Here is a 13,559-nt window from a genome sequence, read left to right as displayed (position 1 = left end):
TCCAAACTACTCTTCAGCTTGTCCTGTAGTACATAATTACTTGGCATTACCCTGGATAATGGAGAGCTGACTGCACTCGCTCTTCCTATCAGAACATTTGTTGCCCTTTTGAAACAAGTCACGTATGCATTAGGCCAAATACTAGATTGGAGTGTGCAAAGTTTTATGACTGGCTATTGCCATCAGTGGTTATGATGGCGCTTAACTCCCTTTCTGGACTGTGTATCACTAAATGTACTCAGAGACACGCCCAAGAGGCAAGATGCTAAACTAGACAGTGAGAGAAAGGTTCTGAAGGAGCCAACACGAGCCGCCACCACCACAACAGTACTATCACTTCACTACATGGACAATGTTCCTTAGGGAAAAAACACCATTACTCGGGGCCTTTTATAAACAGAGGTAGTGAGTGTACCAACAGTACAATGAATGAAGAAAGTGTATCTGACCTGCTTCAGAAAGGTATGATTTGGAGGTCTTTTCTTTTTAAATAAAATGACATAAGTGTAAGTCAGTTTAAACACTGTAGAAGTCAGATGTGCCATCCTGTTTGGTTTCATTTACATAAAGCAAAATACAAAGCCATAGGAAAAGCCCGCCATCTCATAATATAGAAGTATCTAAACGTTACCCCTTCCATAATGCTATATCCTCTCTTGGAAACTCAGAGGTCTTATCTGAGCGTAAGGCTTTCAGCGAAGCGGGCTTCTGACTTGCTTAGGCTGCACCGTGAGGAATGAAAGGGCTCGGACTAGCTGCTGGTTTCCGAGACCCGGATTGGAGGAGGCCCTCCCGGCCGAGAGGCACGGGCTCCGCCACAGCGTCCGCACGCCCGAAGGCCTCCACCCGGCAAAGCGGCAACCGGCCGCCGCCTGCCAACGCCTGCCGCGGCCGTTAGGGGACCCAACGGCTACCCGCGCGCCACCACGCCCCGCCCCGCCCCGCCCCGCCCCACTTCCCCCCCCCTCGCGCGCGTGCGCGCGCACGCGCACGGCGGCCCGCTCTCCCGTCGTCCCTGGCGCGCGGTGGTGGGTGGCCGGCCGGAGCGGAACGGAGCGGAGCGTTAAGCGGTGCGAGATGGCGCTGCACGTCCCCAAGGCCCCGGGCTTCGCCCAGATGCTCAAGGAAGGGGCGAAGGTGAGAGCGGCGCCGGGCGGACGCTGCTGCCGCCCGCCCCGGCACCCCTTTCGCGGCGGTGAGGTGGCGCGGGGAAGCTTCTGGAAGGCCATCCGGGCCTGGCGGCCCACGCGCTCGGCGGGCGGGGCGGCCTGCCGCTGCCCGCCTTGCCGCTGCCGGCCCCGGCCCCGCTGCGCCGCTCTGCGCGGGGCCTGGAGGGAGAAGGGGGCAGGGGGGCGGTGCCTGGCGCACGCGGGCTTCCAGAAGGCTCTGCCCGGGGCGGGGGGGGGTGGGGAACGGGGGACTGGACGTGATCGCCCCCTTCGCCGAGGCCGCCTCGCCCGCGGTGGGGGGGGGGGCCCTCCGTGCCCGGGGTGGCGCGGGCGCTGCCTCTCGCCGCCCGCGGGGCCGCTCCGTCCGCGCCCTCCCGCCTCACGCGTGGGGCGCCCGGGGCCGCTTCCTGGCCGCCCCTACTCTCGGCTCGCCAGCGGCGCTGACTCTTCCCGGCGAAGCGCTCGCGGCCTGCCTTCGTTTTGAGAATGAGTGCGGGAGGGCGTTTTGTTACGGAGAGTGTTTGCGGACGGTGGGCAGTGCAGTGCAGCCGGGCCCTATAGCTGGAGCAGTTCCGAAGTGGCCTGACTGCTTACCGTATATATTCTTTGATTGTTTTCTGTTGCTTTAGCTCTAAGCAGGTACTGCGAAATAACCAAGTGTTTTCTGTATAGTTACACTTAATACTGAACGAATTTAATAAACACAGATTTTGACAGTCATCAAGGACCGTGCCTGATAGAGCAGAAGCCTAGTTTGAGAAAGCTGGTAGAAAAAGAAAAAACACCCAAAACTTATTTTTTCGGGAGGAGGGGAAAGAAACTTACGACTGCAGACGTTTAAACGCATGGAAGGGGAGATTAGGCAACTCAGGAAGCCCTATATTTGTTTTCCAAGATCTTTTCTGGAGACAGGGAGTAGCATATTTCAGAGGGGTGGGGGTCGGGGCAGGGAAGCAGAATAGCGCCAATGCTGGTCCTTTGATGTAAGGTACAAGGGCAGAACAACAGGAGCTGTATTTCACAAAACAAGGAAGCACTTGGCCCCCTGAGATGCTTTGCATTTGCAGAATACCTGCCTATACTTTTCTGTGCCCTCTGAAGGAGGGCACAGAGAAGAGTGTTCCGAGCTTTGTAGGTCTTCTGAAGGTCTTCTAGGCATCCCTCCTTTTCAAAAGGCTTCCAAATGGAAGCTGAGCAATCACAGATATTTTCTGAATCATTGTGATTTTTCAAGTCATGCATGTATGTTTGAATACAGAGCACAGTTTTATCTCTGTGGAATGCAGAGGTGTGAATAAAAAGCATATGATGAAACACTACGTTCACAAAACCTTGCCCCTTTCCAAGCTGGTAACGTTTTCCTTTTTAGCATTATTCAGGACTTGAAGAAGCTGTTTACAGGAACATCCAGGCATGCAAAGAACTTGCTCAAACCACCCGTACAGCTTATGGACCAAATGGTAAATAAATCCAAACGTCACTGTAATGTTTTGGTGAAAAATGATAATGTTCAAAGGCTAATCTTACTTGGATGAAGAAGCAGCTGTTTATTAGTTTCCTGAAGAAACACATCGAACTCACTGCTGAGTTCAAAATGCAGCTTTTTTGGATATAAAGATTACAGATTTTGTTTAGTTAACTCTTAAGTTTTTTTTGTAGTATATTTACTTTTCTCTGTTTTTGTACAGTTACTGTATCCTTTTTGTTGTCTTACTGCTCTGCTGAAGACCTACAAAATTAAAGGAAAGACAGTAACTAGGTAGATAGTTATAATGAACATAACCGTACCGTGTTCTGACAAGCGTACCTAAACAAAAGATAGTCCCAATATTATTTAATTACATAACGTACGAGCATTTCTGAAGAGAGAACTGTTCATTCAGGCATGAAAATGATTTCTTCCTCATGTAACACTCCCAAACCTAAATATCTTTTAGGTGTTCCTACAAAGTTATAACATTTTAATGCATAAAATATACCTAAAATCTTCTGCTTAAGAAACAGTATCTGTAAAAACCACACACAGCTTACAAATGATTTTTGTTTTCCTCTCTCTTAGGAATGAACAAAATGGTTATCAACCACCTGGAGAAGCTTTTTGTTACAAATGATGCTGCCACTATCTTGAGAGAGCTGGAGGTAAGTTTTCTCTTTTTGGAAGATTTCGGTCATGCTGAACTAGTATTTCTCTTAGCATGGGCCACTACAGTTCTGAATGTTGTTAAGGAAATTTGTGTCAGCCTGCCTGATGATGTCTGTCACTTTGTAAATCATTTAAGTTTTCACTGGATTTGAGGGTGTAAAGTAATTGGGCTATCTCCAGGTGAGAAACGGGCTTCTTCTGTAAAGCAGCACTAAGCAGTTGCAGATGCTTAGTAATTGCCTCCTTTATTCTCTCAAACCACCCTAGATTTAGAGAAGGCTATATCTAAACAATACAAGGTTTTGAAAACGCTGGATGAAGTAGCTGTTAATTGCCTTATACTGGTACTTGCCATATTCAACTACCATGTTCTAAGCTGACAGGAGGAGTATGGTATATGGTAGTATGGCATGGAGCTGTAGCAGCGTCCTTTTGTGAATTAAGTGATACAAGATCTATGGAGAAACTGACCTGTCCTGACTTTTCTCTTACTATCATAATACCTGTCTCACTGCACAAAAATATTTTACTCAAAATTCTGTGTCTGTTGGTAGAAACAGCATTCTAGAATAATAGCAAGAAAGCAATGCAAATGTGAAACTGTTTTCAAAGGGGTGTTAAGTACATTTCCTTAATGTGTTTGTATTCAGTGCAGTTTCCAGTTTTTATAAAAAATATCTGCAGGCGAGTTAATCTAATAATGTTGCATGCCACTTTCTGGGATAAGATGATAGGTGCTCTAAAGGTGTTGAAGAACAAAGTATTTTTATTACACTTCTCTGAAGGAGAAAACAATTTGTTCTCTGTGCGGATGGCAAAGCATTAGAATTAAGACACAATGTAGATCTCTAAAGTCATGCATACATGAGCTCAGTTTGAAGGTCAAAACATCAGGCAGCTTCCTGTTGCAAAACTTGGTTGTGAGGCCACTGTGTCTTGTCAGAATAGCAAAAACAATTAATAAGGGTATGTAATTTATGTTGTAGAGGAATTGTTAAAGCTGCAGTACTTTTGTTTATTACGGAAATTACCCAGTTAATCTGTACTGCTCTCTTTTTGTGCATTCTTGGTATGTTTAGATATAACTTGAAATCAAAGAGCTTGTACTTGAAGCATGGAAAAATCTAGAGCTGTAGTCCAAGTGGGATGTTAGCAGTTAATTTAAGGCACGCACGTAACTTCTTTTAAAGGTTCAGCATCCTGCTGCAAAAATGATTGTGATGGCTTCCCACATGCAAGAGCAAGAAGTTGGAGATGGTACAAACTTTGTCCTTGTTTTTGCTGGAGTCCTTCTGGAGTTAGCAGAGGACCTTCTGAGAATGGGATTATCAGTCTCGGAGGCAAGTTCATTTTGTTATTATGATTGATGTAGCCTGAATACAGGCAGTTATTGATCAGTATAACACTGTTTTTCCTTCCAAGCTGATTTTTAGATAAAGCTCTATGAAGAATAATAGTATATGTTTGGCTGCTTGTGAGTGCATCGCTTACAAGCTTTTTCACGTTTTAAATGTTTTATAGGCCTTTGAGGAGGAGATGTGCATAGTATGTATGTAGAGTGATGTGGTGAGGAGGAGATGTGCATAGTATGAATGTAGAGTGATGTGGTGTAGTGAACTTCTGTTGCTTGCTGCGCAGGTGATTGAAGGATATGAAAAAGCTTGCAAGAAAGCGCTAGAAATTCTTCCTGACTTGGTGTGCTGTTCTGCAAAGAACCTTCGAGATGTTGAAGAAGTAGCTTCTTTGTTGCATACTTCAGTGATGAGTAAACAGTATGGCAATGAAAATTTTCTGGCAAAGCTTATTGCGCAGGCCTGTGGTAAGTGGGCAAGACTGATGGTGTGCATGTATCTAGAAAATGGTGTATTTTGGACTTTATTCATTACTAATATCTTCACATAAGATGAAAGGTATGGTTAGTTTATCACGTTAAATTAGTCTCTGAAATGAGCGTAACCTTTTTTCTTATGTTCGTTGTGGCTCACATAAGGTCTATGTTTTCTAGTAACTTTTTATAGAAATAGCTTACGGCTAGATTTATCTTTCAAGTAGAAACAGATTTTTCATCTTTTTTGTCATTAGTAAGATGCATTACACTTCAGAGTAGCTATTCGTTAGTGTCAGCCGCGGAACAACAAAAGCAAGAATGTGTAGTTGTAACGAGTAGTGGATTTATCCTTTTATATCTCAAGAAACAACTTTCATGTCTGTTTTAAGTGTTTCCTCAAAATATTCTGGGTCAGAGTCAACCCTTATTTAAACGGGCGTTCAGACTTAATTTAACTGGCTAGGTTGAATAAAGGTGGCTTTCTGATTGTTACATTGTAAAAACAAAATTTCTGCTCATCTCTTGATGGAAGCTTTTAATGGATTATAGTTGCCTTAAATTTAAATAGGTAGTTCAAATCTTTGAATGCTAATACTCTGAAAAAATTTTGTGCGTTATTTGTGGTGTCACAGTTTTACTTCAGTAAACAACTTTTTTTTTTTTTTTTTTCCCTCCCCCCCCTCCAAACAGTTTCTATTCTCCCTGATTCTGGTCATTTCAACGTTGACAATATCAGAGTGTGCAAAATTGTGGTAAGTTGGGCATAGCTAGCTTTACTGTAGAGTTAAACTCAAAAGTTTAGTGAAGGGAGTTGATTTTTAGACCTTTGAACTTTGAAACGCTCTTTTCTATTCTAATCTCTGTTCAGTTGTAGCATGTACAGTTAAGTTCTGGAAATCGATCCTTGTTTTAGAATGCTTCAGGGTCCAGTAGTTAGTTTCAGGAACAGAAATCATGAGCATTGAGGATTTAAACTAAATCAGATCTGTTAATTATACGCTGGGATGTTGATTGCACCTTTGATTTAGAAGAATTCACATGATCAGGCTAAGGGCCGGCTAGAAGAACAGCAGTGGGGTAATCTTACACTGTTTTTGTCAATAGGCTGTTAGGCCTTAATGTGGCCTGTAGAATTGGACCAAAATTACATCTAATAAAAATACATCTAATAAGAATTTCCCCTGACGGTTTTTATTCCCTACTAATAAATATGTAAAAAGTTGAGCACAGAAAGTGTGTATTACATACTGTAATCGCTGCTCTCGGAGAGCTTGTTTTAAGATGTGAACCTGTAATACAATGTTTAACGTTGTTGAATCAGCACAAGTCTCATCTGCTATAACGAAAACTTAAGAAGCAGTCCTTAAATTCATTTGAATGGAGCAATTGTTAAGGACAGTGCAGCTTTCTGATGGTAAGTGGTCAGTAACGTGACTTTACTGCATTCCGCCTCTCTTCTTTCAGGGGGCTGGCATCTCTGCTTCATCCGTACTGCATGGCATGGTTTTTAAAAAAGAAACGGAAGGAGATGTTACCTCTGTTAAAGACGCAAAGATAGCTGTGTATTCTTGCCCTTTTGATGGTATGATAACTGAAACTAAGGTATGTAGAAGCCCCAAATAAGTTTTGTGTCTATTTATGATCATGTGCAGCTATAAATCTCTTATTTTTAGACTTAATCACCCTATGTCAGTAATATTTACAGTTGAATTATTTCCGTTAATCAGTTCATTAGTGTAAAAAAGTTTAACATAGAAATCCTCGGAACTGAATTTTGCTTTATAGTTTATGTGTGAATCAAATTACATGCTAAAATTTGTGAAGCTTAGGGTTTCTTTAGGAGTGCTAGAACTGCCTGCCTTTCTTTCACTTTTGCTACTGCCTTGGCTGGCAAAGGTGGCAATTTGATAAAACAGATGAGTTGAGGTTACGAATAGGTTGACACTGTGGTTTGTCATATAAGTTATCTTTTAAGTATGTACGTAGTTAACACTGAATTGATAATAGTGTATTTGTTTTGCTAGGGCACTGTACTTATAAAAAATGCTGAAGAACTGATGAATTTCAGTAAGGGAGAAGAAAATCTGATGGACTTGCAAGTCAAAGCTATTGCTGATACCGGTGCAAATGTAATAGTAACAGGTGGCAAAGTGGCAGACATGGCACTTCATTATGCCAACAAATACAATCTTATGTTAGTCAGGTAAGTACTAAAATAGCATAAAACATTTTATCTGTGAGGTTTATGAAATGTGCCTACTGTATTGATTGTTGCCTCTCAATCTACTTGGAATGCAAAGTATTGGTAACCTTTTGATTTTCTAGTGGAACAAAATCTTAGCAGCAATTTCTTTGTGTTCATAGCTTATGTTTCTCGACAGCACTTCGTCTTTATATGATAACTAGTTGGAGAGTAACTTGTGTAGATAGTACTGTTAAAATGGTTTAAATGCCTTTCCAACTACGCTGTAGTCAAATATATTAGATTTGTGAATTTAGGAGAGAGGGGGGCTATGTGGCCACAAAGGTAAGATTCTGCAAAACGTCAGAGTTAAATTTCTGTGGCATCTCTTCCATCTTATGCAGAGAAGTGGTCCTTTTCTGTTGGAACCTGTATGTGATTGGTGGCGTCTGAAAAATTTGAACCTCTGCTGAGGGAACGTGGTACTGTGATTTCATGCAAAACAGAGAAGGATTAGAAATCTAATACAGAGGTGGTTGTAAGGATAAATTCAAGTGTTGTGTAGTGTAGTGTAAGGTGAGCTTTTGATTATTTCTGTATATTTTAACTACTACTTGAAACAGCTAGAAAAAAAGTTCTGTAGAATTCCTGAAAAATGTGTTCTTATAACCGGAAAAAATACCGGGGTGGATTCTGTTACTTGATGCCGTAAATTTTGGTATCATGAATTTACAAAATGTTTTGAAGTTACAGAGAGAGTACTAATTGGAATGTTTTAACATTTGTTCTGGAAACTTGTTGTTAGTGTTGTGTTTTTTTGTTTGTTTGTTTGTTTTTAAAGGTTGAACTCAAAATGGGATCTGAGGAGACTATGTAAAACTGTTGGTGCAACAGCCCTACCCAGACTGGTATGGAGTTTTCAAATGAGAAAAGGAATAGAGAGAGCTGTAAGCAGGTTCTTCTTTTGAGTCTTTCTTTTTTTTCTTTTCAGACTCCCCCTACTCTAGAAGAAATGGGTCGCTGTGATAGCGTATATTTATCAGAGGTTGGGGATACGCAAGTTGTTGTGTTTAAGCATGGTATGTATGTTCAATAACGTCCTAATGCTACCGTTTTACAAGTACGGTACTCATAAATGTTTTACGGGTAACAAACTTAATTCAGTAACGAGCATGTCCTACTTGACAGAAAAGGAGGATGGTGCCATATCTACCATACTCATTCGTGGATCTACAGACAATCTGATGGATGATATAGAGAGAGCAGTGGATGATGGTGTAAATACTTTCAAAGTACTCACAAGGGTAAGTAAACTGAACAGTTCAGTTGCCAAAACCAAGCTATGAATCCATTTGTTTGAGGTAAGTCTCCCGCTTGCTTTGTGCTCATCACTTGGCACAAAGGCTGTAAGCAGGTACTTACACTGTCAGTTTAGGAGGCTCTTTGAGGCACAGGGAAGATTGTGTAGTATGATGTTGGCATCCCTGTGAATACAGTGTACATAAAAGGTTGTGCTCAGCATGTATTGAACTTAGTTTTTCAGTTTGAGGTGAGTCTTTGAAGATAAGTTTGTTTCACCGTTTTCGAATGGCAGTCAGGTCTTTGACCACTTCCCCAAACCCTCTGTAATGTTCCTTGGAAACCAGACAGAAGAAAAGCTAGGAGCGTGGTTTGTTTTTGTTTTGTTGGGGATCAGGAGGAGCTGAGTAGTTGCAGACTGTATTTCATGGGTGACAAGACATACTTCCTCTGCATACCATTGATAGGTTTTATAAATGGAATAATTTAATTCTTCAGTGTTTTCTAATCAGCTTTTGTGTACTTAAGCTTTTTTTAGCCTTTGTTTTTTGGTAGAAAGGAAAAGGTGGTTTGTACTTAGCTGACATAAAAGTTAGCGTATGACACTTAGTACTTGGTACATACCAATACATGAGTATTGATTTAAAGTACAGAAGCAGACGTAGGTTGTGCTCTTGTGGCTGTCCTGATTGACGATGATGAATTCTGTTTAAAAAGTCTGGAAGTTTTTGAATGAGTGCTTGCTTTCAAAAGATACATGAAGTACTTAGATTTTTTTAAAAATAAATTTATGATACCTGTTGACACATTAAACTTAAAACAGTGCAGAGTAGATTGTTCTCCTGCATTTTGTTTCCTGACTCTTTTAACAGTTAAAAGAAAACACGAGAAAGTCTAGAAATTTTATTCCTAGTAAGCTGTGTGTTAAAATAACTTAAAAAAAAAAAAAAAGCATTTCTGTTTTCTTTTTATGAAAGAAGCTATTTTTCTTCAAAGACATTTGGAATGAAAGAGTAAATTCTGGTGACAGTACACTTAATGCTTCTTTCTTCTGAAGTGGTGCTTAACAAGTCTGCATGGGGTAAAGTTTTATTCTTGCTAGAGTATTTAAGTTCTAAAAAGTAAAAAAAAAATAGTGTGCTGCTTTAAGAAATACATGGGACATTCTGTTCACAGGATAAGCGTCTTGTTCCTGGAGGTGGTGCAACAGAGATCGAGTTAGCCAAACAGATCACATCTTATGGAGAGGTACCTCTTTTTTTATTTATGTATATATGAAATATATTAAGTGATATACATACGTATTAATATATTCTTAGATAGATATAAAAAGAGCAAACATGCACACATCTCCCTACCTGCCTGGTCTTCTCTGTGTTTGTTTTAAAAAGCTAAATGGTTTTCATCTTCACTTTAGACATGTCCTGGGCTCGACCAATATGCCATCAAGAAGTTTGCTGAGGCATTTGAAGCCATTCCTCGAGCATTGGCAGAAAACTCTGGAGTAAAGGCTAATGAAGTCATCTCCAAACTTTATGCAGTGCATCAAGAAGGCAACAAAAATGTTGGATTTGATATTGAGGTAAATACTTGGTGCTCAGAAACAAAGGATTATATTTAAAAGTACTTCTCTCAGTATGAAGTATTCTAGATCAATTTATCAGTATCAGGAGCTCTATCTTGCACAGTCTAGAAGAACAACTTGAAAAACATTAGTATTAAAAATTGTTTCATCAGTAGGCGGTTAAAATCACTGTAGTATAGCAGCGTTACATAGGAGAGAGCTGAAATGAGAGATTGAACTAATATGTTGAAGAGTAAGTTTTTAGTAGTTACTTGTTTTGTTTTTCTGCAATGGATTAGGAATGAAGGGTTTTTTCCTTTTTTTTTTTTTTTTTGAAAGGAGAAGACAAAATCAGAAAAGTTGCGTTTTGTTCTAAACACGTAACTTTGAAAACCCAGTAAGTTACTGGGCAGAAGCATGAGAAAACTTCGAAAACCACTTTTTCTCCCGTCTGACAGGCTGAAGCTGCTGCTGTGAAGGATATGCTGGAAGCTGGTGTATTAGACACATACCTTGGAAAATCTTGGGGGATCAAGCTGGCTACAAATGCTGCAGTGACTGTTCTAAGGGTGGATCAGGTAAGCTTAGAAGTAATATGGATGCTAAATCGAAACCTCTGCTTTAACTTGATATGCAGAACACTGATGCAAAAAGACTTGAGTGTATTGGAAATACAAGGCATAAAACATGATGTTTGAGAACTCAGATGTTTTATTTCTAAAAAATGGTAGCACTCTATTCAAAAACTTGTATTTTGGAATGGTGCAATGTTGCCACTTCCACAGAAGCACTATCACTGCTGCGTTTTTAAGATTTCGAAGTTGATAGCGCTTGATACCACATTCGAAAAGTTACCCAAACTTTTGTAGGATTTAGATTTATCACAAGAAAATTCCATTTAATGGAGGTTATAACCTTGTTGAGAAAAACTTACACTTTTATGGTATTTTTGTGGAATTTTAGCACAAATATGTTTGCATGTAAAATTTCTGTAGATTATTATGGCAAAAACAGCAGGCGGTCCAAAAACCCCTAAACAACAAGGACATTGGGATAAAGATGACTGGAAAGATGAACCTGAAAAATAGTATGCAGTAAGCTCTGTTTCTCCAGCAGAGAAGTATCTTGTGTGTGAATGCATGCATGAATAGTATTGACAATCACATGGCTGATCTGTATTTGTTAAGAGCACATGTGCAACATTACTGTCTTAACAAACGTAACAATAAGCATACTTATTTGTGCCATCGCAAATGAATCCTATTCCTAAAACCAAGCTGTCACTGAAAGGCGGCCATGCACAGTTTTATCGATAGCTTACTTGTAATGTCACTACAGCAAGTGCAGCAAATGTACCTTTAACAAGGTACGACTAGTGGGTGCTGCTTTAAAAGCACGATGTTTACAGACTCAGGAATTCAAAGCAACAGTGCTACTAATTTTTCTCATGCTTTCTCTAGTATGCGTCCTGTAAACCAGTCACTGGTTAGCTTACATGAGCATTACACTTTCCCTAGACTAACTGAAGTCTAATTGCATGCAAAAATGAGGTAAAAGTTGTCTCTTTACTCTACACCAGGGCTCAGCCGCTGCTATTTTCAAGATAAATTGCTTCATGAATCAATTAGTTGGATAATATTCAGTGGTATAAATTTAGAGCAGGGAAACTGCATGAATTTAGTGAGTGTGGACAGCATCATATGGGGGAAAAATCTGATTCTAACTCTACCTTTTCTGTCTCTCTGTTACTTTCAAGATCATCATGGCAAAACCAGCTGGTGGTCCTAAGCCTCCATCGGGAAAGAAAGACTGGGATGAAGACCAAAACGACTGAATAGCTTAACTGTACTTCTAAAGTGACATGGTTGTATGAGTTTTGTGATATTCCAGTTGGGGCCTGTCAGATGATTTTCTCCCTTACCTTTAAGTTATGAGACTATGTCCAGTAGAGTGCAGAACTTTGATTACTTCAATAAATGCACTTGTCATTATAAATATGTTAACTGTCAGTTTCTTTAAACTAAGCCTGATGTGATTGTTACTAAGTATGTGAAATGTGTGGGTTTTTCTATGGGGATGAAAGTAGGTGGGGCTGAGGGAGGAGGAGGAGGAATGTAAGCCTGGTGCTGAGAGCTTGTAACTTCTGGAAATTGTTATCTATTATTCTGTACCTCAAGGTGCTCTGACACTATGCTGCTTTGTACATGTAAGTATTAAGTCAGATGTGTTGAAAGAACTAAGCGTGGCAACAGGTCCATGCCTATGTTCAGTTTTGTTACATGCATCTATTTAATCTTCACCCTTCTGGAACTTCCATGGCTCTCAAAATGTGATAGTGGTTAAATGTATCTCATTCTGCCATCCACAGTTAAGCTGCCAAAAAAAAAAATATGATGTAGGGAAAAATTAGCTATTCAGAAGTGTCAGGCACATCATGCAGCGCAGCAGAATCTCTTAAATGAGCATAAGGGGAAAATTTGGAGTCCTGTGTTGACTTTTCATGGATAAGTAAACAGGTTATATGCCTTAACTTCTTTAGGCAAGAACTGCATTTGAAATTCAAGCCACTTACTTACTTAAAATTAAGTCTTTCATTACTCTTGCCAGCACTATTTTGTTTCACAGCCAGAAGGGAGTGGAAGGCTAAATCAAGTCTGGAACTGTCTTATGCCTAAATAAGGCTGCCATACAACAGCTACTCTACTGCTTGCTTTATATGCAGTTGCTGGTATGGCTGAAAATTAAACTCAGCAATTTTTCCAGGGGGATTGGCATACTGACTCAGCTACACCAGTGCTACAGCTGGCACAGTTATATGTATTCCTGTTACCCTTAACAACCTGTTTTCTAAGCAGATTTTTTGTGAAAAATACACTAAATGTAAGCAGTCAGTCAGAAAGGAGCAGCTGTTCTAGCATGCAGCAGCCAGGACTTTATTTGTATAAAATGCTGTGTGCAGTCCAGCCTGCAAGGAAGACAACTTTAAATAAAAACTATGCACCACTTTAGGACTAGCTCTTCTTACCACTGCAGTATAGACATCTTGGCTTGGCCTTTCTGTAGTGAAAGGAAAAGAGGGCTTGAGTCCTTAAGCTTGTCAAAAATACCAGAATAAGGTTCCCATGTCAAAGAATTCCTAGAGAGTTGGCAACCTGAGTGGTCCTGTACTAGAAATAAGTCGTCAGGGGAAAGATAGCTGGTGCTGAATTTGTCTCAGTTAAGATTAAGGAGATAGATAGCTTCTTATACTTGGAACTACCTACAGCTATGTAGGTAACTGAGACAACTACAGTTCAAGATTAGAGCCAGTTGCTTTAAAGAGACATTTTGGTTAGCAAATCTATTAGCAGTTAGTAGAAACTAAGAGCAGTGGT

General features: G+C 40.5%; 1 protein-coding gene across 3 annotated transcripts; it reads left to right on the top strand.

The window, feature by feature from the left end:
* Window positions 1-833: 833 nt before the first annotated feature.
* On the top strand, window positions 834-12,182 carry CCT8 (chaperonin containing TCP1 subunit 8). 3 transcript variants are annotated; one of them, XM_068911735.1, is made up of 16 exons: window positions 834-1,137; window positions 2,539-2,629; window positions 3,229-3,308; window positions 4,503-4,652; window positions 4,951-5,131; window positions 5,831-5,892; window positions 6,605-6,742; window positions 7,165-7,343; window positions 8,164-8,230; window positions 8,314-8,401; window positions 8,511-8,626; window positions 9,798-9,869; window positions 10,039-10,203; window positions 10,644-10,763; window positions 11,181-11,272; window positions 11,942-12,182. In XM_068911735.1, coding segments are annotated over exons 1-16 (1,662 nt in total). In that variant the 5' UTR covers window positions 834-1,077; the 3' UTR covers window positions 11,943-12,182. The 3 variants fall into 3 exon arrangements, with proteins under 3 accessions (XP_068767836.1, XP_068767828.1, XP_068767818.1); XM_068911717.1 differs by having other exon boundaries at window positions 969-1,137; window positions 11,181-11,279; XM_068911727.1 differs by lacking the exon at window positions 11,181-11,272 and having other exon boundaries at window positions 960-1,137.
* Window positions 12,183-13,559: the final 1,377 nt, after the last annotated feature.

The sequence above is a fragment of the Struthio camelus genome, chromosome 1 (genome assembly GCF_040807025.1).
Source record: "Struthio camelus isolate bStrCam1 chromosome 1, bStrCam1.hap1, whole genome shotgun sequence".
Lineage (NCBI taxonomy): Eukaryota > Metazoa > Chordata > Aves > Struthioniformes > Struthionidae > Struthio > Struthio camelus.
This window is presented reverse-complemented; position numbering and strand designations above follow the sequence as displayed.